Below are 27,147 nucleotides of genomic sequence, written 5' to 3' on the forward strand. Positions count from 1 at the left end.
GTTCTCATGTCTTCATGTCTTCATGTCTTCATCTCCTCATGTCTTCATCTCCTCATGTCTTCATCTCCTCATGTCTTCATCTCCTCATGTCCTCATCTCCTCATGTCCTCATGTCTTCATCTCCTCATGTCATCATCTCCTCATGTCTTCATGTCCTCATGTCTTCATGTCTTCATGTCTTCATGTCTTCATGTCCTCATCTCCTCATGTCTTCATCTCCTCATGTCTTCATCTCCTCATGTCCTCATCTCCTCATGTCTTCATCTCCTCATGTCTTCATCTCCTCATGTCCTCATCTCCTCATGTCCTCATCTCCTCATGTCTTCATCTCCTCATGTCATCATCTCCTCATGTCTTCATGTCCTCATGTCTTCATGTCTTCATGTCTTCATGTCTTCATGTCTTCATGTCTTTATGTCCTCATGTCCTCATGTCTTCATGTCTTCATGTCCTCATGTCCTCATGTCTTCATGTCTTCATGTCCTCATGTCCTCATGTCTTCATGTCTTCATGTCCTCATGTCCTCATGTCTTCATGTCCTCATGTCTTCATGTCTTTATGTCCTCATGTCCTCATGTCTTCATGTCTTCATGTCCTCATGTCCTCATGTCTTCATGTCTTCATGTCCTCATGTCCTCATGTCTTCATGTCTTCATGTCCTCATGTCTTCATGTCTTCATGTCTTCATGTCCTCATGTCTTCATGTCTTCATGTCTTCATGTCCTCATGTCTTCATGTCCTCATGTCTTCATGTCCTCATGTCTTCATGTCCTCATGTCTTCATGTCCTCATCTCCTCATGTCTTCATCTCCTCATGTCATCATCTCCTCATGTCTTCATGTCTTCATGTCTTCATGTCCTCATGTCTTCATGTCTTCATGTCCTCATGTCTTCATGTCTTCATGTCTTCATGTCTTCATGTCCTCATGTCTTCATGTCTTCATGTCTTCATGTCTTCATGTCTTCATGTCCTCATGTCTTCATGTCTTCATGTCCTCATCTCCTCATGTCTTCATCTCCTCATGTCATCATCTCCTCATGTCTTCATGTCTTCATGTCTTCATGTCCTCATGTCTTCATGTCTTCATGTCCTCATGTCTTCATGTCTTCATGTCTTCATGTCTTCATGTCCTCATGTCTTCATGTCTTCATGTCTTCATGTCTTCATGTCCTCATGTCTTCATGTCCTCATGTCTTCATGTCTTCATGTCTTCATGTCCTCATGTCTTCATGTCTTCATGTCCTCATGTCTTCATGTCTTCATGTCCTCATGTCTTCATGTCTTCATGTCTTCATGTCCTCATGTCTTCATGTCTTCATGTCTTCATGTCTTCATGTCCTCATGTCTTCATGTCTTCATGTCCTCATGTCTTCATGTCTTCATGTCCTCATGTCTTCATGTCCTCATGTCCTCATGTCTTCATGTCTTCATGTCTTCATGTCTTCATGTCTTCATGTCTTCATGTCCTCATGTCTTCATGTCTTCATGTCCTCATGTCTTCATGTCTTCATGTCCTCATGTCTTCATGTCTTCATGTCCTCATGTCCTCATGTCTTCATGTCTTCATGTCTTCATGTCTTCATGTCTTCATGTCTTCATGTCTTCATGTCTTCATGTCCTCATGTCCTCATGTCTTCATGTCTTCATGTTCTCATGTCTTCATGTCTTCATGTCCTCATGTCTTCATGTCTTCATGTCCTCATGTCCTCATGTCTTCATGTCTTCATGTCTTCATGTCTTCATGTCTTCATGTCTTCATGTCCTCATGTCCTCATGTCTTCATGTCTTCATGTTCTCATGTCTTCATCTGAGTAACAGATGGAACAGGAAAGCCATGAAATTAAAATATATATTTATATGTATGGGCTATATAAATTATAATTAAAGTAAAAAATAAACTAATAATAATACAAAGAATGTAAATTAAATGTCCAAACATAGAAAATTAGGATCATACATCACATTTAGTTTTCTGGGGTCTGATGAAGGGAGAGATCCAATAAATGTTGATAGAAACATAAACGTTGTGCATTTTTGGACTTAATATTTTTAAGTGAGTCACAAAAAATAGAGAGCTCTTTTAAGAAAATAGAAAACAGTGGGGTTACGTTTAGAAATGTACATTCATGAATGAAGTATTTTGCCAATATTATGAGGTTATTTGATACCCAGGGGGCAAAATCCCAGTTTTTTGAAAAACGGACACGGAGCGTTGTAAAAGCTTTGACACCAGAAATGATATCTAGGAACTTCAAGGATTAAAACCTGGGTGGACAACCTGGTCAACTAGCTGCTGGAAAGCTACAGGGGGCCAAAACCCCTTTCTGGGGTCATTTTGCTGGAGAAATGATGTAAATGCAAATATTTAGGTACTACAATGGCATAAATAGTCATACAACTATAAAATTTGGCAGAGAGTATCTTGACACATAGGGGGAGGCATGAAAAAAACATTCTGGGGTTTGTTGCAACTCGATTTTAAGATATCACCCTCAACATCCCAAAAAAGACCAAAAAAAGTACTGTTCGCCTGACAAATTCTCATGAAAATTATTATTTTTCAGCACTTTATGGAGAATATCTATGCTTAACATGTATATAGAAAAATTCCTTAATTCATAAGCTTCCATTTGAGTCCAAGATAGCCTTTCTACTAGCTACTGGAAAGCTACAGGCTGTCTCCAAACAATGCAACACCTATTGTGAAAAACTACATGTTAACTGGCCTGATCAGAAACCATTCTATTTCTGGTCTCCCCAAAGTGAACAGATAGATAGAGAAGACCGTTGGCCACAGCAAGTGGAGCTTTTGAGATAGAAAGGCTATCTTGGACTCAAATGGAAGCTTATGAATTAAGGAATTTTTCTATATACATGTTAAGCATAGATATTCTCCATAAAGTGCTGAAAAATAATAATTTTCATGAGAATTTGTCAGGCGAACAGTACTTTTTTTGGTCTTTTTTGGGATGTTGAGGGTGATATCTTAAAATTGAGTTGCAACAAACCCCAGAATGTTTTTTTCATGCCTCCCCCTATGTGTCAAGATACTCTCTGCCAAATTTTATAGTTGTATGACTATTTATGCCATTGTAGTACCTAAATATTTGCATTTACATCATTTCGCCAGCAAAATGACCCCAGAAAGGGGTTTTGGCCCCCTGTAGCTTTCCAGCAGCTAGTTGACCGGGTTGTCCACCCAGGTTTTAATCCTTGAAGTTCCTAGATATCATTTCTGGTGTCAAAGCTTTTACAACGCTCCGTGTCCGTTTTTTTGCTTTGCCCCCTGGGTATGAGAGAAATTCCAACTTTGAGTCTTTTAAAAAGACACCAAATCTTATGTTACTGTAGCTACGTTCATTTTGACAAAGACAGGTTGTTATTCAGAAGACAACGACAAAATGCATCCCAGAATAAAGAAGTTCCTTCTGTCATAAATGTTGTTCTCTGTCCCAGTTCCTGCTCTGACACACACCTGTTCTTATTGCATTTAAACACATCTTATATTTTATATAAATGTTTATTGTATTGAGAAGGAGCGAATGTCTGTCAGATATCCAACTTCAAACTAACTTCACTGCGGTTGCTGTGTATGATATGAATAAAAGGAAAATGTTGTTCAACATTTCCTCATAGGGGATCAATCAGAAGTCAAAGTTGATAAGTGTCATACAGCAACAGGAGCTTTCTGTGATTTCAGACGTTTTAATGAATCAAAGTCTAAAGTTGCAGTTTTTGAGAATTGTCATTTGTGTAGAAAGTATTTGTGGAGTATAATCCAGTTTTTTATAACCTACCTCCTCATGAATGTTGTTCTCTGTCCCTGCTGTTGTCATGGAGACACTTCTCCTCTCATCCTGGCCCGGCCGGGGATCGAACACGGTCCTCTGCTGCACATGTCCCAATTCCTGCTCACCAAATCGGCCAATCAGGAGCCGGATTTGTGTCAATTGAGAGAATCCAACTTTTGTCGACCAATCAGAAGCCGTCTTTGTGTCAGGATGAGGATAGATAGATAGATAGATAGATAGATAGATAGATAGATGGATGGATAGATAGATAGATGGATGGATGGATGGATGGATGGATGGATGGATGGATGGATGGATGGATGGATGGATGGATGGATGGATGGATGGATGGATGGATGGATGGATGGATGGATGGATGGATAGATAGATAAACAGTTAGTTAGATAGATAAACAGTTAGTTAGATAGATAGATAGATAGATAGATAGATAGATAGATAGATAGATAGATAGATAGATAGATAGATAGATAGATAGATAGATAGATAGATAGATAAACAGTTAGTTAGATAGATAGATAGATAGATAGATAGATAGATAGATAGATAGATAGATAAACAGTTTGATAGATGCCGTCTTTGTGTCAAGGCTCGGCCATGTTTTCTGCCTCAGACCCGACAGGAGGATTTCTATCTGCTGAGTGTAAAAGTCCCTTAATACTTCTCTACAGCGCTTTATTAATTAGCTGAATGTTAGACCGTGTCAAATAAAACACAAACGAGTCCATTTTGTTGCCCATTGTTGTGTTTGTTTCTTATTATTCCACCTTTACTCTTAAAGAGCCTTCTTCCTAGTGGAGGTTTTGCTGCTATTACTTGTAAAGACTCAAGAGGATATAAATGTCCTTATTCTATCAGTTAAATGAGCTTATTAATCCATGTTTACATGTGTGTTTGTAACGGTTTAGTAATAGAGGACAGGACAGGTCTAAAGAATCAGTGAATATTTATTGAGTGCGTTATATTCTTCCATTAATCCTCTAGAGATGTTATTATTAACCCTGTGTTGTGTTGTAAGCTGCTGTATTGTTGTAAGTTGACAAAAGGTGGAGAGACTGCACATGACTTGGAGTTTTAACAAAAAATTCCAGAAAACTGCTGTCAGGTGTGTGTGTGTGTGTGTGTGTGTGTGTGTGTGTGTGTGTGTGTGTGTGTGTGTGTGTGTGTGTGTGTGTGTGTGTGTGTACATGCACACATAGGGCCCAAAGGGTGCTTGAGCCCAGTGGTGTAGTGGTCCCTGGAGAAGTGGGTATACTCTAAATTTTCATCGTTATTTAACCTCACCTGTGAATTTCCAGCCTCTCCTCCATCTCCTCCTTCTCTACCTCCTCTGGTCTCTCCTCCTCTACCTCATCCTGCCTCTCCTCCCTCTGTTCTAGCCTCTCCTCCTCTACCTCCTCTGGTCTCTCCTTCTCCATCTCCTCCAGCCTCTCTACTGTCTGTCTCTGTCACCTGACAAAAATATGTTGATGCATGACATATGAACAGATATATTAGGGATACAATAGAGCTTGGTGGTAGGCCTACAGTTATTGCCTGAGGAAAAAAGGATTTTACTTTCACACACTTATGTGTCATTTATTCCCCCAAAATGTATAAAATTAGCCTACACGAGCATCTGGAATCTGAGGTTTTTTTCTAGGCCTTTTCCTGACCAATGTTATTTATTTTTGTTTTTTAAACAGTTGCTCCCTTTCACACAAAGGATACATGGAAATAATAAGCTAGTGGTAAAAATAACTTCAAAAAAAAGAAAAAAGTTTGCCATTAAATATGGGCTTTTATTCATTATCTGTATTGTTGAGGCTCTACAGTTAGATACCCTTTAAGTAACTTACACTTTCACTGATAGAGAAGTGTTTTATGTCCATTTTCCTTTTCTTTCAAATGCCGATCAAACATGTTGACAACATTGGCGGTTGCAGATTGAAGCACCGTGACCTCCTGTCCCGTCCGACCAACGAGCAGGTAACTTTTACAAGCAGACGGAGTGACAGCGGGGACAGCCAATCACATGTACGTTAGAAACGGCAGAGCCAATCGGAGATCGATATTCAGGTTAGAGGCGGGACTTCTAGCAGAGACCGACTGTTAACCCTTTGTGCGCATCAGGGGGATTTAGAAGTGGGTATACGCAATCCTGACTGAAAAATAAGTAGGTATACGCCGTATACCGGCGTACCCCCTCGACTACACCACTGTGCGTGCCACTGCTGCACATAGATGAGCCGTGACAGTGGAGCGACTTAAACCTTTGTAAAGCTAAAGTATGGCTCATTCTATCCACCACTTTATTTTCCCATGATCCAAGTCGGTTTTAGTAGCATTCTAGTGAGCGGCTAACTGGTAGCGTTAGCGGCTAACTGGTAGCATTAGCCACCGGTGTAGGTACTAAATGTGGGGGCTCCGGGCTGCCAAAACCGTTTTGACTAAATCTGATGTTTGTTCAGTCTATAAAACGAATTATTGAACAAACATTACTATTTCTGTGTGCACGTTTTTGTAATTAGTCATGGTTATTGTAGTTGTTAGCTTAGCTGCTGCTGACAGCTAATAGCAGCAGCTAAGCTAACAGCAGGACGTCAGCTGTTAAAACCCTCCCGTTGTGGGACACGACATGAAACTACTTCAGTTAGCTCAGTCATGTTGGAACTAGGATATCCGCTGGAGAAAATATTTTTTTCATGGGCCGTTTATTGAGTTATTTAAGACACTGCTAACGGCTAACAGCTAACGGTTAGCCCAGCTAATCTAAAATGTTTGTTCAACAATTCGTTTTATAGACTTCATAATCAGAGTAGTCACAACGGTGATATAGTGACGTGAAAATGTGACATAAAGCTAAAACCTCGTCCGTATTGTTCTCATTAAAATTAGGTGATGATTATAAATAAAGTCATCACGGCCAATCTCTATCAACCAGTCTATGCTATCAACAATACAGGTGGAATGGATCGTCATGGCGACACCCAGCCTCATTCTCCGGAAAGTGGTGGATAGGTGAGTGTCAGGTTTTTGTGTTGATCATGATGAAAGTTGGTTTCTTTGAAAGTTGCTACAGCCTCTTCTGAACCACAGTTTTGGGTCATGATAACACAAAGCCTGGAGTGGTCATAGCTTTTCACAGCCTTTTCCCCACTGAATTATTTATTTATTATGCAATATTATAGAATTTGATGGCCGTGTGATGCATCACATCTGCTCCTTTGTTGAAGGAGTTTCCTGAGCTGCAAACCAACACCATGTCCCCATCTAGTGGTCAGATTTCACTACTAGAAGACCTTGTCCCATAAAGAGAACAGAAAACATCAAGGCAACATAACAGATTTATTCCCAAGTAAATGACATATACATATAGCTACAAAGATAGATTGATTTTGATTAAAAAAGAAGAAGAAGATATTAGATTTTAGACTTTAAGAAGGTCACATGTCAAAACATCAGCACCACGTCCAGTTTTATCTTGAACTACACAACATTCAGGTCGGCATCTTAAGCCAGGGACACACCGAGCCGGGCGTCGGGCCTCGTCGGGCGGCGTCGGGAGCTCGGGAGCTCGTCTGTTTGGTGTGTTCCTCTCCGTCGGGTCTCGTCGGGTCTCGTCGGGGCCGATTGAACATGCTCAGTCGGGACTCGTCGGCCGTCGGGAGAGTAGACTCGTCGGGTACTCTGATTGGCTGTGTGCTAGTTATGGCGATTCTGATTGGCGGTGCCCTAAGCGAATCAGCGCGGTGTGTGGGAGGGACGGAAGTGACCACAGTAAACAAACGGTGTCCTAGCCTGTCCTACAGTAAAAATGGTATACAAAATAAAAAGAGGAGTAAAGCAATATATTAAGCGGCAATATAAATATATTTAAACATCAAAGATGTTCAATCAAACCCACATAGTTTGAAACAACGTTCAAAACACACACAGCTCACAACTAAGCATATAAAGCCCGCTAGCTTAATGCTAACATGTAATGTAAAACACCATAGACGGGCTAACAGAAATTAGCATCGGCTATCGCCAGTTCGCGGCAGCCGAGCCACAGCAGGAAGCTGCTAAAAACTGTTTTAATTTCGGCTTTAGCGCTAAAACGTGGCTGGTTAAATTGTTTTTGGGAGATAAATGTTGTCTCATTGATGAAATCTAACAACTGTGGCAGTGGCATTAGTTTGTTTGAATGAACAGGGAGCAGAGCTGCCCCTGGTCTGTATTGGTCTGTATTTCTATGGGGGAGTCCTCGCCACTCAGTCGCTCTGGTCGGCAGTCGGGGCGGTCACAGTGTGTTTCACTGTTTCCTTTCTCCTGACGAGAGGCGACAGACTCGTCGGCCAAAGCCGTCGGCGTCGGGACGCGTCGTGGCGGTGTGTTCCTGGCTTTACAGTAATGGATGACTGATGTTCGTTCATTTTGAGAACAGACAAAACCTCATTACATCAGTGTCTTTCCTTTCACTCTCGCGCTACTTTCATTTCACAGTAGTGTTGAGGTCAAGACCACATAGGCCTACAGTATGATATAAAATCTATTCCAGTAAAACCAAGTTTGGATTGAATAGAAGAACAGAGCTCAGAAACCTGCTTAAGTCTCCTCCCACTTTTGACACTGGTACAACCAAATGTTTCAGATGGTTACACAAGCACACACTTTTGTAGAACAATTTTGATTACTGTAAACCAAACTGAGCGAGTGACAGAAAAGTCACTGTGGTGCCCAGCCATGTCTCTTTATCTAGATGGATGGATGGATGGATGGATAGATAGATAGGTATATTTATGTGTTGATGAAAAGAAGTGATCACCGCTGACATGTCTTTACTTGCATACAAAAAGGAGTTCATTGCAAAAAGGGCATTGTGACAAAAATGAAGAATCATGGAGAGCCTCTGGTGCCAATGTGAGATCCATCTTTCTCCCTGTCTTAACCCAAACCCCCTCTCTATTATGTTGGCTTTATCCTCAACACTCCACCTTCACCAACAAAGAGGTATACTATCCAGATATTCCATAACCTCTAACCTTTAGACTAAGGAAAAACAAAGCATCACATTACCCCAAAAACCATAACCCCACAGAGAAAGGGAGAATAACAAGGAACACATTCATCATTCCACACAACAGGCAAAATACATGACACATCCCACAAGACAGAGAATCATCACCTTCCTCTATTGCACTACTAAGCAACTAATCTAACATCCTTATATACTATGCTGCTCATAAATGTATATGTGCGCCTTTAAAATCTGTATTTATTTGTATTTATTCTGTAAGAATATAAACTATCACTTTTCACAAATGAAATTCCTAACGTTCTTCAAATTTGAATTGAACTGAACTGAGTTGAGGATAATATACCACAATGGAATTGCAAATCATATCCAACCATCTGCATCTGCATCTGCACTGTTTCTTCTCTCAGCAAGCACTTCAAGTTTCCTGTGGTTCCTCCTCATGTTCTCCACCAGGTGCGGTATACCTTCGCTGTACAGCAGCTCATTTCCACTCATCTGACGCAGTTTTGATATCATGTCCTCCAACAGCCTCATCACAGGCTCCAGCAGGACCTGGCGACGGATCTGCAGCTCGACCACGCTCCCCACCCCGCTCAGCAGCCCCAGCTGAGTGACCGTTCGTCTAATTTTATCCTGATTATCAGCAACAACCCTACGCTTCACAGACATGTCACGAAGTTTGGCTTCTGTCTCACGAATCTTATTGTCAGCTGCTGAGATGTCACGACGAGCTTCACTGATCAAGGAATTGTGGTGCAGTATTTGTTTAGAATAATGGTTCATGGCAGATGTCCAGTTATCTACTTCTCGACGAGCTACGTCCGCAGCTTCAGAGGCCCGGTCCATGTCAGATTGAGCACTAACAATCATCATCGGTCCTGAAATTCAAGTAGATTAATGATGAAACACATCAATGACAAATATTGTAACAGAAAACTATAGAGCCAAGTCCCCCTTTTCATTTCAGTGGGATACATACAGTGATCATTTTATTGTTATAAAATAACTAATAACATTGTGTATTTACTCACCAAGAATCCAACCCACAATTGGAATAAAGGAAATACCAATCCCTGTGTTTCGTTTTCTCTCTGCTTCATCCCTCTTTGCTGTCATTTGCCTCAGGGTGTCTTCTGCTGACTGCAGGTTTCTCCTGGCTGTCGCTAAAGCTTGTTTGTAATTGTTTAAAGTGGACTGGAGTGATGACAGCTGCGTATTCAAATTATTCAACTCTTCGGTCTTCTGGCTTTTCTGCCGTGCTAACTGACTATGGTCTGCAGTGAGATTCACAGTCGCCCTATCCACTTGTTCAAGCTTTGTATTGGCCAAGCGCTCTGACTCTTCCATCTGCTGCTTCATGTTCGTAATCTGTCGTCTGATATCATCAAAGGCCTGAGATTCAGCAAGGACCATGTCTGCATTGATACTGAGGAGGATCCCCGAGACAGTGATGAAGGAAGAGAGTCCACTCTTCAGTGGTACAATCAGACTATTGGACAGACTCAACTCCACGTGCTGCCCTCCAGGCCTGTGATGCAGACAGGAAAGGGTTAAAGCTTAGTTACACAATAGAAAGAGCTGAGGAGAGTCCACTGCTAACTTTTATTGTAATGGTAAACAGATTCATTTGCCAGATTCACTTAAAATTCCAGGTCTAATTAACAGAAATGAGAAATAATCATGTTTAAATGAATTGTGTGTAACAAAACTCTCTGTGACATACAGCAGGCAATGGCATGGTTTAATTTAGTACAGTAGAGTCTAATATACGTACCCATAATAAGCAACACTATCCATGATCTCAAAGTTACAGCTGGATGCTTGGTCTCTGCAAAATGAAAACAAATACTTGGATCATCTTATACAGGAGGAAAGTCAATGGAACAACAGACTCAAGGGGATTTCCAAAGCCTGGTTACAAAGAGCATGTTACAGGTCAAATACACAATTTGAATATTTTCAATTGTAATGACAAAAATCAGTGAGAATAATTAGTGCTTGACATGCTGAGACCGCCGTGGTCCCTCTGTGTAATTTGATATTCAGCTCCTGTGCCCATATCTTATTTTTCTTGGGGCCTCCCTTCTATAGCCTATAACTCTGACACCGACCGTCGGGCGTCGGGCCTCGTCGGACGGCGTCGGCAGCTCGTCTGTTTGGTGTGTTCCTCTCCGTCGGGTCTCATCGGGTCTCGTCGGGGCCGATTGAACATGCTCAGTCGGGACCATAGACTGTAAAAAGAATGGACGTAGCGTCCGTGACGTCACCCATTGGTTTTGGGGAGTCGTTTTTGTGACTCAAATATGGCGGCCTGGACAGCGCCATGTTGGATTGGCCGGCCGAGAACCCGCCCACTGGCCTCGAAGCAGCCTGTCTCCGGAGCTGCTCGGACCTGTCACTCAACGTTTCCGCGCCCTAATTGGTCAGAGTTTTAACCTTATAACAGTAAAACGGTAGAGTTAAAAAAAAATTCACCCCCCTCAGAGTGTGTGCGGGGGTAGAAACTATCGATTGAGACGAAAAAACGTTCTGACACCAGGCTTTTAACATGTTTACTGAGGATGTAAAGTCGGCGATTTTAACATGGGGCTCTATGGGGAATGCTCCCTTCTGACACCAGCCCCCAGAGGAATTCGAGGGGATTGCAGTTTTTTGAACGCGGAAGTGAGCTTCACTTCTCAGACCGACAACTGCCCCCTTGGTCGGGACTCGTCGGCCGTCGGGAGAGTAGACTCGTCGGGTACTCTGATTGGCTGTGTGCTAGCTATGGCGATTCTGATTGGCCGTGCCCTAAGCGAATCAGCGCGGTGTGTGGGAGGGACGGAAGTGACCACAGTAAACAAACGGTGTCCGAGCCTGTCCTACAGTAAAAATGGTATACAAAATAAAAAGAGGAGTAAAGCAATATATTAAGCGGTAATATATATATTTAAACATCAAAGATGTTCAATCAAACCCACATAGTTTGAAACAACGTTCAAAACACACACAGCTCACAAGTAAGCATATAAAGCCCGTTAGCTTAATGCTAACGTGTAATGTAAAACACCATAGACGGGCTAACAGAAATTAGCATCGGCTATTGCCAGTTCGCGGCAACCGAGCCACAGCAGTAAGCTGCTAAAAACTGTTTAAATTTCGGCTTAGCGCTGTTAACACGTGGCTGGTTAAATTGTTTTGGGGAGATTAATGCTGGTCTCATTGATTGAAATTAACTGTGGCTGTGGCATTAGTTTGTTTGAATGAAAAGTGAGCAGGGCTGCCTCTGGGCTACGGACTGAAATAACCACATTTACGTAAATAAATAAATGTTTTACAATGAACCGATCGGTCTACATTTTATTTTGTTAAGTCAACATGGTTACTGTACATGGCAACTACCACTTTATGACTTAGAATGTGTCTGTATTTCTATGGGGGAGTCCTCTCCACTCAGTCTCTCTGGTCGCCAGTCGGGACGGTCACAGTGTGTTTCACTTTGTCCTTTCTCCCGAAGAGAGGCGACAGACTCGTCGGCCAAAGCCGTCGGCGTCGGGACGCGTCGTGGCGGTGTGTCAGGGGCTTTACTTATCTGACCTGCTTTTACCATATCAACCCTCGCGGACTCTGAGGTCCTCCAGCACCTGCCTTTTATCCATACCAAAACCCAGAACTAAAACCCACGGTGAGGCAGCATTTAGCCTGCCGGAGAGCCTCAGGACTGCAGAGACTGTTGATGTTTTTAAAGGAAGGTCAAAGACACACCTTTTTAATCAGGCTTTTAATCCTGCCTGGGGCTGCCCAACCCTCATACACGATGGAAAAAACGCCATAAAAACAGTATACCTTTAAATACCGTTAAATATTCTAATCTAATACAATACCAAACAATAACACATCGACATTAAACACAAAACCGGAGCTTTGAGGTTTTTTTTTTTTTTGTTAGCTTTTTTTGGGTGACACATAATCAATCAATCAATCAATCAATCAATCAATCAATCAATCAATCAATCAATCAATCAATCAATCAATCAATCAATCAATTTGTTTATTTTGGGCATGTCAATTTAAATCATCATCATCACACTTCATCTTAGTTCAAATAATACAATACACATGGCCGAAAGGGAAAGCGGGAGAAGCAAAAGCTGATCTATTCCCGCCCCCATTACACACAGAATAAAAAATATTTATCATAATCTTTTCTTTCAGATTTTTTCCCCCTTATTTATTTTTTTTAATTTTTTTTTAATGCCAGATTGAAAAGGAAATGTAGTTAAGCTGAATACACTGTTTGGAAAAGGAATGGAAAACGGGATAGATAGTGTAAGCCAAGTAGGCTGTGAATCTGTCAACAAGCGGCTAGAAAGTTCATGTGTAAACATGCATGATGACTACACTGATTTCATGCTCACAACATGATTACAGATATCTGAGCTATGTCTGCACACTCACCTCTTCAGGAGCCTCTGCTGTCCCGTCACTGCTCATATAAACAAGCTTAGAGTCGTGAAAAGGACGGGTTGGGAGTTGGGTCAAGGAGGTTGGGCTGTGATCACGTGGTTTCTGGGAAAATTGTAAAAGTTAAAGACTTTGACTGTCGATTTTACCTATCTCTCTCTCTTAGAGATAAGATAAGATGCTTTTATTGTCATTGTATCATGCAACGAAATTTCCATTTGAGGCATTCCCAGATACCCATAGCAGCATTTAAAATAATGTTAATAATAATAATAGGCAAGGCAAGGCATCTTTATTTATATAGCGCATTTCATACCAAGGCAACTCAATGTGCTTTACATAAAGACAAAACATTAAAAAAAGAAGCATAAGACAGAATGAAAACAAACAAAACACTGAAAACAGAGTTAAAAGCAAATGCAAATAAAAGTAAAATAAAATAAAATAGATAAAGTTTTAAGTTCTCAGCTATAAGCACATGAAAAGAGAAATGTTTTTAACCTGGATTTAAAAGTGCTGACAGTTGGGGCTGATCTCAGGTCTGCTGGTAGTTTGTTCCAGTTGTTGCAGTATAACAGCTAAATGCTGCTTCACCATGTCTGGTCTGAACTCTGAGCTCCACTATCTGACCTGAGTCAGTAGATCTCAGAGCTCTACTGGGTTTAGACTCTACTGACATGTCATTCATGTATTCTGGACCTAAACCATTCAGTGATTTGTAAACCAGGAGCAGAACTTTAAAATCTATTCTGTAGCTGACTGGGAGCCAGTGTAAGGTCTTAAGAACCTGGTGATGTGATCTGATCTCTTTGTTCTGGTTAAAACTGGAGCTGCAGCGTTCTGAATGAGCTGCAGCTGTTTGACCAGTCAGAAGACCGTTACAGTAGTCAAGTCTACTGGAGATAAAAGCATGAACCAGCTTCTCCTGATCAGTTTGGGACATAAAACCCTTCATTCTGGATATGTTCTTAAGTTGATAAAAGGCTGATGTGGTGACTGATTTGATCTGGCTGTTGAAGGTCAGATCTGAGTCTATCAGCACGCCAAGGTTTCGGACTTGGTCTTTAGTTTCAGTGACTCAAGGTGTTTACTGACAGCAACCCTCTTTTCTTTCTTTCCAAAAACAATGACCTCAGTTTTTTCTTGATTTAACTGAAGGAAATAATAATAATTAATAATTATTATTAAATAATAATAATTCATCCTAAAAGCCTAAGCAATAAATAATAACAACAATAAAAACAAGACGACATATATAATATAAAGTGCAGTGTGTCAGTGTGTTGCCAGCAGGGCTTCCACTGCCCTGGGGAAGAAGCTGTTTCTCAGGCCATCAGTCGGTGCCCTCATGATCCTGAGTCTGCCAGAGGGGAGGGGGTCAAAGAGACATTGTCCTGGGTGTGTCATATCAGACCTCATTTTTTCGCCTCGGTTCCGATGACCTTTTGAGCTGTTCTGGTGATACGCTGCAGATCTCTCCTTTCCTCCATGGTGCAGCGTGAGAACCACACTGTGCACCCATAGCTTACCGTATAAGAGCTTTGCAGCCGGTGGCACAGAAGAGAAGACCAAACCAAACCAAAGTGCAGGACACAGCGCCACCTACTGGTCATTCTGCTGCAAAGTGGATCAGAAAGAAAAGAAATGTATCATCAGCTTCAGAGGAAAATATCTACCAAAGAGTTCTGTAAATCTTCCTTCTGTGTTTAAACTCATTTTATTACTACAAGCTGATAAACTAAAAGTTATTTATAAGTTTTTGACCAGCATCCTTCCTTTGTATTGTGTCTTTCCTTCGTGATGTGAGAGGCTGAAAGGTCGGTATAGGTGTTCTTATAAGAATGGATAATGAGATGTGTCTGTTTACTAAAAGAAAAATCTATTTGCATCCATCACTCTGTAGAAAAACTACATATGTTGGTGACGTGATTCAGATTCTACAACACATCATAGACCAAAAATACAAATATGTAGCTACAGCCACTCGCTCTGTTTGATTATTGATATTGTTTAATGTTTGTGCTCCATACTACATGTGGTCGTGAGTTAAATAAAAGTTATAACAAGATATAACCTACACTGATGCATAATCAAAAAGTACAAATAGTCAGAACAGAAGCATTGAACAATTATAAAATAAAGTTTGAAAAAAAAAGTTAAAGATGGATAAAAAGGGATGAAGAATAAAATCAAATACATGGAGAAAATAAAACATTAAATAAAACAATCACAAAAAGAAGCTTCAGGGAAAAACTTTCCATAGTTACTGTTGCATAGTTAATTTTGTTTTTTTTCCTTTTATTTATATCATACATAGCAACACATTGGACAGTTGCAAAGAAGAATAAATGAACTAGAGAAACCTGTAAACAATGCAAAATATTATATTGAAATAAACAGAGAAATAAATAATATAAAAAATAAATAAAATTAATAAAGCAAAAACAAATAAATAGATGCAAGATTAGGCTACATATGAGTTAAGGACATCAAACACAGTGGGTAGTTGAGTTGACGTTAAACTGTTCAAACTCTGACTTAAACAACAAGAAATTATTTGTTTTTTTACTTGAAAACTTAAAGTTTTGTGTGTGGTATTGATTGATAGGAATATAATGCATCATTGTCCTTCTTTTTGTCTTTTTCGCTTTTCTAAGCCGGTGCATATTCTCATTTGTCCAGGTCATAGTATTTCAAAGGAGGTTAAGTCAAAAGCAACTGGACTTGGTTATTTGTCTGGGAAGACGTTTCACCTTCATCAGTTCATGTAGCATCTGACCAGGCTGGGACTGGTCCAACTATCTGCTGTGGAGACCCATGTCTCACATTTCACAAACCATCAGGCATCTGAAGAAGCAGCGCTGGCAGATGCAAAGATTCAGTGTGAGAAGCACATGAATAAGCCTAATTATGAAAAAAAAGAAAAGAAAAATAGCCTAATAAATATTGTAAATGTTTCATGTTTTTTGATTATAGTAAATGTGTTTAGTTTGTTTAGAAATCAGGCCAATATAGTTTCGCTTTTCTAGTTTTGTCCTTCCTGACTCGCTGTTGGTTGGTCGGTGACGCATGCGCAGTAGCAGCTTCGGCGCTGCCACATTCTGGCTGTTAGCTGCTTGTTAGCTGCTGCAGCTAAGAGACCAGAGACCCCCTCCCCTCCTCCTCCCCCCGGCCCAGACCGGATCAGGAGCAGTAGAGTCGGTACCAGTCCAGACCCGGTTCGAACCCGCTCCTAGACCAGGACCAGGGTCTCGGTCCGAGTCAGTTAGCTGGCTGTTAGCACCCGGAGCTAGGTTAGCTTTAGCTTTAGCTGCAGGATCAAAACAAACCGAAGCTAACTGAAGCTAACTGAAGCTAGCGGCGGCTAACGGGACAACATGGCGACGGAGGAGAAGAAGCTGGAGGCGGAGAGCAACAAGCAGCAGACCTCCTCCTCCTCCTCCGGCAGCAAGGTGAGCAGGGGGTTAAAGGGACAGTTCAACATTTACTCAGATCCTCCTCTCACCATAACAGACACCTATACACCTATAGCAGTTGGTTCATCACCGTTAAAGGGACATTGTGTAAGAATTCCTCCCATCTAGCGTTGTGGTTGTATATCACAAGCAACTCAATGGTATTTTTCATGCTGCATTCAGGTGAAATTGGGCAGACGGCAGACGGACGACAGCCACTGCAGGTAACGGCATAAACAAGCCTCTATGTAAACAAGTGGTCCGTCAGCACGAGGCAAAACAATACACGTGACAACATGTTGTCATGGCGATGTGGTATTGTTTTACCGTCTTTCTTTGGACTTCTGTGTTAGTGTCACTTCGGCTGCTTGGAACCAGAGCTGAGGCGTTAGAAAATAAGTACCAGGTTCTAGTGGAAAAGCAAAAAAAAACTGAGTAGAGCCGCGCCGCGCTAGTGGAAAAGTGAGGGTTGAAGGGGGTCCCCAACCTTTTCCACTTCTTTCTAGAAAATCTTTGAACGTATATGGAGTAAAAAAAATAACGTTCTCTATGCTGCGTTCAAAACAACTCGGAAGTCGTAAAAAAAACGAGCTCCGAGTTGTAAAAAATGAATTGAACGGCGTCAAACTCTGAAATTACAGGTCGGAAACTCGGATATCATATCAGAGCTCCGACTTTTCGACTTGACGTCACGACAACATCAAAGAATTTAGACATTTGAAGTTATTTGTTGAGGTTTGAATGCATATTTTTGTGTATTATTGCAGTAGCCTATATGAAATACGTTTATATTAAGCTGTGATTGTTGTATGGTGTGAAATTGTGAAATAAGGTTTAACTGTTATCAAGGCTGTAACATTCTATGTGCACTCATCTGCAGCGTCTCTTCTCCTCCAAAATAAACATCATTTACTGCTGCATCTATTCTTCCTATTCAGCGATGAGCCACAATACGACAAATTCCTTCAGGTATCCAGGTTTTTTCTCTTCCGAGTTCCTGCAGCGTGAACACAATGATGTCGGAAGTCGGAGATTTCCGAGTTGGGAATTCCGACCTCCAAGTTGTTTTGAACGCAGCATGAGTCTCAGAACAAATATTTGTGTATTTCTGGTGTTTGATTCAAAATGTTGTCCAATGGGGGTCAGTGGTCTAAATATTGGGCCAGTTTCGGGTCATTGATGTAAAACAGTTTGAGAACCACTGAGTTACGCTATTATCTCATAGCGTGGTGAATGTGCAGCTCACAACTTGTCCACCAGAGCGTTGTGGAGTTGTTGGATTGTGTATTTGATGAGTTTGATGAGGGACAGGTTGACCTGGACCGTTCACCTCAACTGTGTTCACTGAGCAGCTCACGTCTCTGCTCCGCCCATCTCAAAACAACATGCACCGATAATTAAAGGTGATGAACCTACTGCTGTGACTATAGGGGTTATGGTGACTAAATGTTGGACTGTCCCTTTAAAGACTATAGGGGTTATGGTGACTAAATGTTGGACTGTCCCTTTAACCCAGTCTAATCCAGCCAAACCAAACTACACGGTGAAGTTCACGCTGGCCGGACACACCAAGGCCGTGTCCTCCGTCAAGTTCAGTCCCAGCGGAGAGTGGCTCGCCAGCTCCTGTAAACACACACACACACACACACACACACACACACACACACTGTGGTGCTCTGATGGCGCGGTAACCATGGTAACGTCTGTTGCAGCTGCCGACAAGCTGATAAAGATCTGGGGAGCGTTCGACGGGAAGTTTGAGAAATCCATCGTCGGACACAAACTGGTGAGAAGAACTTTTACCACTTTTTCCTAGAATGTTTTTGAGAAATTTTTACCAGTTTCTTCTCAATTTTTCTGTTCTACTTTTCACTAAAAGAAATGTTACCCATTTTTGTATTGTTTCTCTGAGAAATTTTACCAGATTTTTCTAAAAATGTTTCAACTTTTTTTGTTTATTTTTTTTTGTGAGAATTTTCACCACTTTTTTCTAGAAATGTTTCAACTTTTTTGGAGAAATTGTACCACTTTTTTTCCAGAAATTTCTCTATAGTCTTTCTAAAATGTAGATACGCCTAATTTAAACGTACATTGATTGTTTGTGTATTTCTGGTGTTTTGTCCAATGGGGGTCCGTGGTCTAATTTGTGTCAGTTTTGGGTCCTTGATATAAAAAAGTTTGATACAAGTATGAACTGTGTGTGTGTGTGTGTGTGTGTGTGTGTGTGTGTGTGTGTGTCTCTGTGTGTGTGTGTGTGTGTGTGTGTGTGTGTGTGTGTGTGTAGGGCATCTCTGACGTGTCCTGGTCCTCAGACTCCAACCTGCTGGTCTCGGCCTCCGACGACAAAACACTCAAGATCTGGGACAACAACTCTGTAAGACACACACACACTAGGGATGCACATTTCGAATTTTTTTTCTGACCGATAACCGACGCTCGTTAACCGATTATTGACCGTTAACTGATAAGATTAAAGCAGAAGTAAGTGATATATTTGTGTTAATATAAGTCTTAAATAGTTGTATCTTCCGACAGCAATCACTTCTATAGAGTGTTTGGTCTGAAACACGGGTCTGTCAGTCACTCTGCTCTGCTCTGAGCCCAGGAGAAAACTTTCCTTGTATCCTACAACCTTTATCCAATGAGGAGAGAGAACGGCATAAAGGGGCAGTCCTCTCTGTGTGTGCAGCCAAGGGATGCGCGTGAATGTGGCGACGTAGGGACGAGGACTGTTATGGTGCGTTCAAGGAAACTCGTATTTTTCCGACCGTGAAGTGGTACCAGTTCGATCTGGTACGACTTCACGGGTCAGAAGTTACGAGTGGCCGTTATAGTGACTTTCACCGGTAAAACAGGTCGGAAAAACACGAGTGGGTTGCCTGGAACGCTACAAAGTCGTAAGTTGTGACTTGAAGCTGTAATTTACGGTTTCAAAAGCCTGCCTGGAACGCAGCATTAGCCAAAACCACCGGATCGCTTACTTCTGCTTTAAGAAGCTTGTGGCACGGCAAAAAAAAAAAAAAATTGATCGCTCCATTTTTTTTTTTTTGGCCGTTAAATACACACGTGCGCCGCGACAGCTGATCAGTGGCTCTGTCTCAGCTGATCGCGCTCTGGAGGTTAGATCGTCCAATGTAGAACTGTTTTTATAAAGTGCAGCCAAACACCAGGCTGAAGGAGCAGCAGAGCTCCTCTGACAGCTCCTCTGTGGAGCTGCAGGAGAGCTGCAGGTGAACAGGCTGGAGAGCAGCTACGTCCTCGTCCTCGTCCTCTTTTTTTTTTTTTTTTTTTCTCAGCGCCGTAGTTACAGGTGATTCACATCTATGTCCGTGTAGCTACATTTATTGTCTGATCTTCCTTCATGGCGGCTGCTGCTCATACTGTCAGTCCTCCTGTGGAACTTTTTGCTGTGAAATATGACTGAAGGCAGTGAACTCTGCACGTGTCGACACGCCCCCATGAGTTGACGACATAAGGACCTAATAATAATAAAAAAAATAACCGATAGTATTAATCGGTCAAAGTTCTTGTTATCGGTTAACGGTTAAACGGTTAATCATGTGCATCCCTAACACACACACACAGACAGAGACAGTAGTTGCGTTTCCATCAGCTGTTTAGATGCATCTAGATGTATCGCATCGGAAAATGATGATGGAAACGCCGTGATTCAAATTAAAATCCCCTGATTCGCACAAACTGAAATACACTGCTAGGGCCGGGTTTGGTTGATTGGAATGGGATGGAAACAGCTGTATGCGAATTAAGTGTGACGTAGCCACTTTCACCCCATCTGCTCCCGTGTTTGCAGTTCATTCACAAGACAACATCAGGGTTTCTGCACCGCCACGGCAAAATAAAAGCCCCCACACACCTTCATAATGATGTTACTGCTCAGTTCTTCATAGTTCCTCCTCAGTAAAAACCAAAGTCCGTAGATGGAAACACACGGGATTAGAATTTCTTTTAATGCGCATTTCCCAGTAATTCAGATCACTTTGGATGGAAACATGGCTAGTGTTTCCATGGCAACAGAGTGTAACCTCCGCTCCTGTCTCTGTCTCTTTAGGGGAAGTGTCTGAAGACTCTGAAGGGACACAGCAACTACGTCTTCTGTTGTAACTTCAACCCTCAGTCCAACCTGGTGGTGTCTGGATCCGTGAGTTAACTCTATATACCCCTATATAGACCGAATCTCCTTGTTGTTTACATTCTACTTCCTGGTAGAAAACCAGCTGTGATGTGAATGAGATCAATAGTAACGAACGAGAGTTTAGCTATATATCATATTTTTCACGCCCTATCACCGTTTAGACAAATCTGAAATGACTGAAGAAACATTACTATTTCTGTGTGTGTGTTTTGTGTTGCTATGTGTTGTATTTATTCAGTTTGGGGGAATCACAGTGTCTACAAAGCATCAGTGGCTCAGCTGACAGGGGCAGCTAACGGTAGCTAAGCTAACGGTAGCTAAGCTAACAACAGTAGCTAAACTAACAGCAGGACGTCAGCTGTTAAAACCCTCCCGTTGTGGGACACGACATGAAACTACTCCAGTTAGCTCAGTCATGTTGGAACTCAGATATCCGCTGGAGAAAATATTTTTTCATGGAGCGTTTATTGAGTCACTGAGTTATTAAAGTTAAACAGGTAGCTAACCGTTAGCCCGGCTAATCTATGATAACCATGACTAATTACAAAAATGTGCACACAAATAGTAATGTTTGTCCAATCATTGGTTTTATAAACTTTACAAACACCAGATTAGTCTAAACGGCGATATAGTGACATGAAAAATTAGATAAATATAGAGAAACTCTCGTCCGTCACTATTGTTCTCATGCTGGTTTTCTACCAGGAAGTAGTTGTAAACAACAAGGAGATTCGTCCTATACCTGTCTCTCTGTGTAGTGGGAAAGTGTCAGTACAGTCAGGTCAGGTCACAGCTTTATTGGCATGAACAGAAATGTGTTGTTGCCAAAGCATTTTACAAAATATTTACATACATACATATTACAATACAATTCATATTTTGTACAGTACAATTAAGCAATATATCACTCCAGTCGGTGGTCTATGCTCATTATAGTACTCCCCTTAGAGTGGTATAATGAGCATAGACCACGGACTGGAGTGATATATTGCTTTTATAAAACGGTTACAAATAATGACAATATGAAAGAGGGATACGCAATCAATTTCATGTAGTTTTCTTCAAGCAGAATAAAAATCTGTTCCCAGCTGTCCAGACGTTAGCTCCAAGTAGCTCTGCATCTGGTCTCAGTCCCCTCTACCATTGTTAACCCTCTGGAGGTCAAAGTTCACCTTCAACATGTCAATTACACTACTTTACTACATTTTTAACATCCTAAAAACATCGACTGTCTTTTGCTGCGGACCGCAACAGTCGGTTGTCATGGATACATGACAACAGCTTCCATTCATACCAGTCATACGTGCCTGAGGCGGAGTGATAGCCTACGCTGTGATAAGGCTTTAGAATAGTTAACAACCAATCAGATCGCTGGATTTCACCTTTATGTTTTATAAATACAGTTTCATCCAACGCTCCTCTGTCTGTCTCTCCTCTAGTTCGACGAGAGCGTTCGTATCTGGGACGTGAAGACAGGGAAGTGTCTGAAGACGCTGCCGGCTCATTCTGACCCCGTGTCTGCTGTAAGCCCCGCCCCCTCTGACCTCTGACCCCTCACATCTCATTAACATAATGGGAAGGAAGTGACCTCTGACCTCTGACCTGTGACCTGTGTGTGTGTGTGTGTGTGTGTGTGTGTGTTCCACAGGTTCACTTCAACAGAGACGGTTCACTGATCGTCTCCAGCAGCTACGACGGACTGTGGTACACACACACACACACACACACACACACACACACACACACACTGAATGTCAAACATGAAACACACTGCAGAACGTAACACTGTGTGTGTGTGTGTGTGTGTGTGTGTGTGTGTGTGTGTGTGTGTGTGTGTGTGTGTGTGTAGTCGTATCTGGGACACGGCGTCAGGACAGTGTCTGAAGACTCTGATTGGTGAGTTCAACATCACACAACATCTGTAACAGCTGTAGAGAGACGATGAAGATGATGATGATGATGATGATGATGATGATGATGATGATGGTGGTGGTGATGATGAAGATGCGTGTCTCTCCTCAGACGACGACAACCCTCCCGTGTCCTTCGTGAAGTTCTCTCCTAATGGGAAATACATCCTGGCTGCCACTCTGGACAAGTGAGTGTTTCACTGTCGGAGCCACATGATGCTAGTGTTGCTATGGTGACAGGGTATTGTTTACAACAAGTTATTGTGTAATAGTCAACGTTATTATACCCTATTTGGCTGTAACATCCTGATTTCTCTTGACGTTGCTTTGCAAACTGAAACTCGTTATGTTAAATTCCCTCCAAAACGTCACCTCTGGTTGTGAAAACCATGCTACGCTAACTCTCTGTGTTAGCCACATGCTACGCTAACTCTCTGTGTTAGCCTAATGCTACGCTAGCTCTCTGTGTTAGCCACATGTTAACTGCCTGTGTTACTGCACGCTAACTCTCTGTGTTAGCCACATGCTACGCTAACTCTCTGTGTTACTGCACGCTAACTCTCTGTGTTAGCCGCACGCTAACTCTCTGTGTTACTGCACGCTAACTCTCTGTGTTAGCCGCACGCTAACTCTGTGTTACTGCACGCTAACTCTCTGTGTTAGCCGCACGCTAACTCTCTGTGTTACTGCATGCTAACTCTCTGTGTTACCGCACGCTAACTCTCTGTGTTAGCCACATGCTACGCTAACTCTCTGTCTTAGCCACATGCTAACTGTCTGTGTTACTGCACGCTAACTCTCTGTGTTAGCAACATGCTACGCTAACTCTCTGTGTTAGCCAGTGTCACCTGATGACACCACACTGAGGTCATTTCATCATTAAAGCAGATATCAGTGGAATGTTTTTGTTAATATAAGTCCTAAATAGTCCTATTTTCCGTCAGCAATCACTTACATGAAGTATTTCAGCCTAAACACGAGTCTCTCCGTCACTCTGCTCTGCTGTAACCCGAGGAGAAAATTTTCCTTGTGGGATACAAGTGTTATCCAATGAGGGGAGAGAACGGCATGAAGGGCTGTGTGTGCAGCCAAGGGATGCGCGTGAATGTGGTGACGTAGCACGAGGACCAATTGATGCCTGACAAGGGCGGGGGCTGCTAACTCATGGTGCGTTCAAGGAAACTCGTACTTTGTGTTTTTCCTTCCTGTGAAGTCATACCAGTTCGATCTGGTACGAGTTCACGGGTCGGAAGTTACGAGTGGCCGTTATAGGGAACTTTCACAGACAACAGGACGGTAAAAACACGAGCTACGGGTTACCTGGAACGCTACCAAGTCGTAGTTGTGACTTGAAGCTGTAACTTACGGTTTCAAAAGCCTGCCTTGAACACAGCATTAGCCGAAACGGCCGTGCCGCTGTTATCTGCTTTAACGTTCACCTACAGTCATAAGGTCACTAGCTTTCTTAGCTACCCCGTGCTAACTGTGCTAACATGGTGTTTACAGTGCTGCCTTCACCTGCCGTCCTCCAGGTGAAGCAGAGAGTTTCAAACATTAACTCTGATCTCTGGTTCACAGCACGTTGAAGCTCTGGGACTACAGCAAAGGAAAGGTACTGACCTGTCTGTCTGACCGTCTGTCTGTCTGTCTGTCTGTCTGTCTGACCACCTGTCTCTCTGTCTGTCTGTCTCTACCTGTCTGTCTGTCTGACCGTCTGTCTGTCTGTCTGTCTAACCACCTGTCTCTCTGTCTGTCCTCCTCAGTGTCTGAAGACCTACACTGGTCATAAGAATGAGAAGTACTGCATCTTCGCCAACTTCTCTGTCACAGGAGGCAAGGTGAGATAAAGAAGGCTAACTAAAGCTAACTGAAGCTAACTAAAGCTAAGGCTAACTAAGAACTAAAAATAACTAAATGTTATTAAAGAGTCAGAATACTCTGGACCAATTTAACTGTGTGTGTGTGTGTGTGTGTGTGTGTGTGTGTGTGTGTGTGTGTGTGTGTGTGTGTGTGTGTGTGTGTGTGTGTGTGTGTGTGTGTGTGTGTGTGTGTGTGTGTGTGTGTGTGTCTCTCAGTGGATCGTGTCTGGCTCTGAGGACAGCATGGTTTACATCTGGAACCTTCAGACCAAAGAGATTGTTCAGAAACTACAAGGACACACAGGTATGACCTTTGACCTCTGAGCCGGACTTAGTTAGTCCAGATGTTAGTCCAGATGTTAGTCCAGCTATAGTCAAGATGTTAGTCCAGTTGTTAGTCCATCTGTTAGTCCAGCTATAGTCCAGTTGTTAGTCCCGATGTTAGTCCAGTTGTTAGTCCAGCTATAGTCAAGATGTTAGTCCAGCTATAGTCCAGTTGTTAGTCCAGATGTTAGTCCATCTATAGTCCAGATGTTAGTCCAGTTGTTAGTCCAGCTATAGTCAAGATGTTAGTCCAGTTGTTAGTCCAGATGTTAGTCCAGCTATAAATCCAGTTGTTAGTCCAGTTGTTAGTCCATCTATAGTCCAGATGTTAGTCCAGCTATAGTCAAGATGTTAGTCCAGTTGTTAGTCCATCTATAGTCCAGATGTTAGTCCAGTTGTTAGTCCAGCTATAGTCCAGATGTTAGTCCAGATGTTAGTCCATCTATAGTCCAGATGTTAGTCCAGCTATAGTCAAGATGTTAGTCCAGATGTTAGTCCAGATGTTAGTCCAGCTATAGTCCAGTTGTTAGTTCATCTGTTAGTCCGGCTATAGTCAAGATGTTAGTCCAGATGTTAGTCCAGCTATAGTCCAGTTGTTAGTCCAGCTATAGGCCAGTTGTTAGTCCAGATGTTAGTCCACCTGTTAGTCCAGCTATAGTCCAGCTATAGTCCAGATGTTAGTCCAGCTATAGTCCAGTTGTTAGTCCAGCTATAGTCAAGATGTTAGTCCATCTATAGTCCAGATGTTAGTCCATCTATAGTCCAGATGTTAGTCCAGCTATTGTCAAGATGTTAGTCCAGATGTTAGTCCAGCTATAGTCAAGATGTTAGTCCAGTTGTTAGTCCAGCTATAGTCCTGTTGTTAGTCCAGATGTTAGTCCAGCTATAGTCCAGATGTTAGTCCATCTATTAGTCCAGCTATAGTCCTGTTGTTAGTCCAGCTATAGTCAAGATGTTAGTCCAGATGTTAGTCCAGCTATAGTCAAGATGTTAGTCCAGTTGTTAGTCCAGCTATAGTCCTGTTGTTAGTCCAGATGTTAGTCCAGCTATAGTCCAGATGTTAGTCCATCTATTAGTCCAGCTATAGTCCTGTTGTTAGTCCAGCTATAGTCAAGATGTTAGTCCAGATGTTAGTCCAGCTATAGTCAAGATGTTAGTCCAGTTGTTAGTCCAGCTATAGGCCAGTTGTTAGTCCATCTATTAGTCCAGCTATAGTCCTGTTGTTAGTCCAGATGTTAGTCCAGCTATTGTCCAGTTGTTAGTCCAGATGTTAGTCCAGCTATAGTCCAGTTGTTAGTCCAGCTATAGTCAAGATGTTAGTCCATCTGTTAGTCCAGCTAAAGTCCAGATGTTAGTCCAGCTATAGTCCAGTTGTTAGTCCAGCTATAGGCCAGTTGTTAGTTCAGATGTTAGTCCAGCTATAGTCCAGTTGTTAGTCCAGATGTTAGTCCAGCTATAGTCCAGTTGTTAGTCCAGCTATAGTCCAGTTGTTAGTTCAGATGTTAGTCCAGCTATAGTCCAGTTGTTAGTCCAGATGTTAGTCCATCTATAGTCCAGTTGTTCGTCCATCTGTTAGTCCAGTTGTTAGTCCAGATGTTAGTCCATCTATTAGTCCAGCTATAGTCCTGTTGTTAGTCCAGTTGTTAGTCCAGCTATAGTCCAGATGTTAGTCCAGATGTTAGTCCATCTATTAGTCCAGCTATAGTCCTGTTGTTAGTCCAGTTGTTAGTCCAGCTATAGTCCAGATGTTAGTCCAGATGTGCAGCAGTCCAGCTGTGTCCTGTCTGACCCTGTGTCTCTCCGTAGACGTGGTGATCTCCACCGCCTGTCATCCAACAGAGAACATCATCGCCTCGGCCGCTCTGGAGAACGACAAGACCATCAAACTGTGGAGGAGCGACTGTTAGACTGATCCAGATCCATCGGTCCTGGTCTAGATCTACTGATCCAGATCCACTGATCCAGATCTACTGATCCAGATCCTCTGATCCAGATCCACTGATCCAGACCGGTCCTGGTCTAGATCCACTGATCCAGATCCACTGATCCAGATCTACTGATCCAGATCCACTGATCCAGATCTACTGATCCAGATCCACTGGTCTAGATCCACTGATCCAGATCTACTGATCCAGATCCACTGGTCTAGATCTACTGATCCAGATCCACTGATCCAGATCCACTGATCCAG

At 42.2% G+C, this 27,147-nt stretch overlaps 3 protein-coding genes across 3 annotated transcripts in view; 1 reads left to right on the forward strand and 2 right to left on the reverse strand.

Moving 5' to 3' along the window:
* The window catches only part of LOC146980516 (uncharacterized), a 528,771-nt gene that overhangs the window by 250,396 nt on the left and 251,228 nt on the right, over positions 1-27,147 (reverse strand). The gene's annotated exons all lie outside the window — the stretch shown is intronic.
* On the reverse strand, positions 9,173-10,609 carry LOC146980617 (uncharacterized). The gene is made up of 3 exons (XM_085787912.1): positions 10,587-10,609; positions 9,844-10,340; positions 9,173-9,690 (listed from the first exon to the last, which is right to left on the reverse strand). The coding sequence occupies exons 1-3, from the start codon at positions 10,607-10,609 to the stop codon at positions 9,173-9,175; spliced, it is 1,038 nt and encodes a 345-aa protein (XP_085644038.1).
* On the forward strand, positions 16,523-26,887 carry LOC146980618 (WD repeat-containing protein 5-like). The gene is made up of 13 exons (XM_085785746.1): positions 16,523-16,707; positions 18,227-18,335; positions 18,423-18,496; positions 18,995-19,084; positions 20,780-20,869; positions 22,303-22,386; positions 22,512-22,567; positions 22,713-22,759; positions 22,886-22,961; positions 24,352-24,385; positions 24,537-24,611; positions 24,849-24,936; positions 26,763-26,887. Exons 1-13 carry the CDS (start codon positions 16,633-16,635, stop codon positions 26,861-26,863), a joined length of 999 nt encoding a protein of 332 aa, XP_085641872.1. The 5' UTR covers positions 16,523-16,632; the 3' UTR covers positions 26,864-26,887.

The sequence above is a fragment of the Trachurus japonicus genome, chromosome 9 (assembly GCF_045865225.1).
Source record: "Trachurus japonicus isolate A0001 chromosome 9, Traja_1.0".
NCBI classification, from domain to species: Eukaryota; Metazoa; Chordata; class Actinopteri; order Carangiformes; family Carangidae; genus Trachurus; species Trachurus japonicus.

Coding starts and splice junctions, on each gene's coding strand:
- LOC146980617 (XM_085787912.1), bottom strand. CDS start 10,609: ATGGATAGTGTTGCTTATTATGG. Junction 10,341..10,586: donor GATAGTGTTGCTTATTATGG/GTACGTATATTA, acceptor TCTGCATCACAG/GCCTGGAGGGCAGCACGTGG. Junction 9,691..9,843: donor AATTGTGGGTTGGATTCTTG/GTGAGTAAATAC, acceptor CTTGAATTTCAG/GACCGATGATGATTGTTAGT.
- LOC146980618 (XM_085785746.1), top strand. CDS start 16,633: ATGGCGACGGAGGAGAAGAAGCTGGAGGCGGAGAGCAACAAGCAGCAG. Junction 20,870..22,302: donor ACCTGGTGGTGTCTGGATCC/GTGAGTTAACTC, acceptor TCTCTCCTCTAG/TTCGACGAGAGCGTTCGTAT. Junction 22,387..22,511: donor ATTCTGACCCCGTGTCTGCT/GTAAGCCCCGCC, acceptor TGTGTTCCACAG/GTTCACTTCAACAGAGACGG.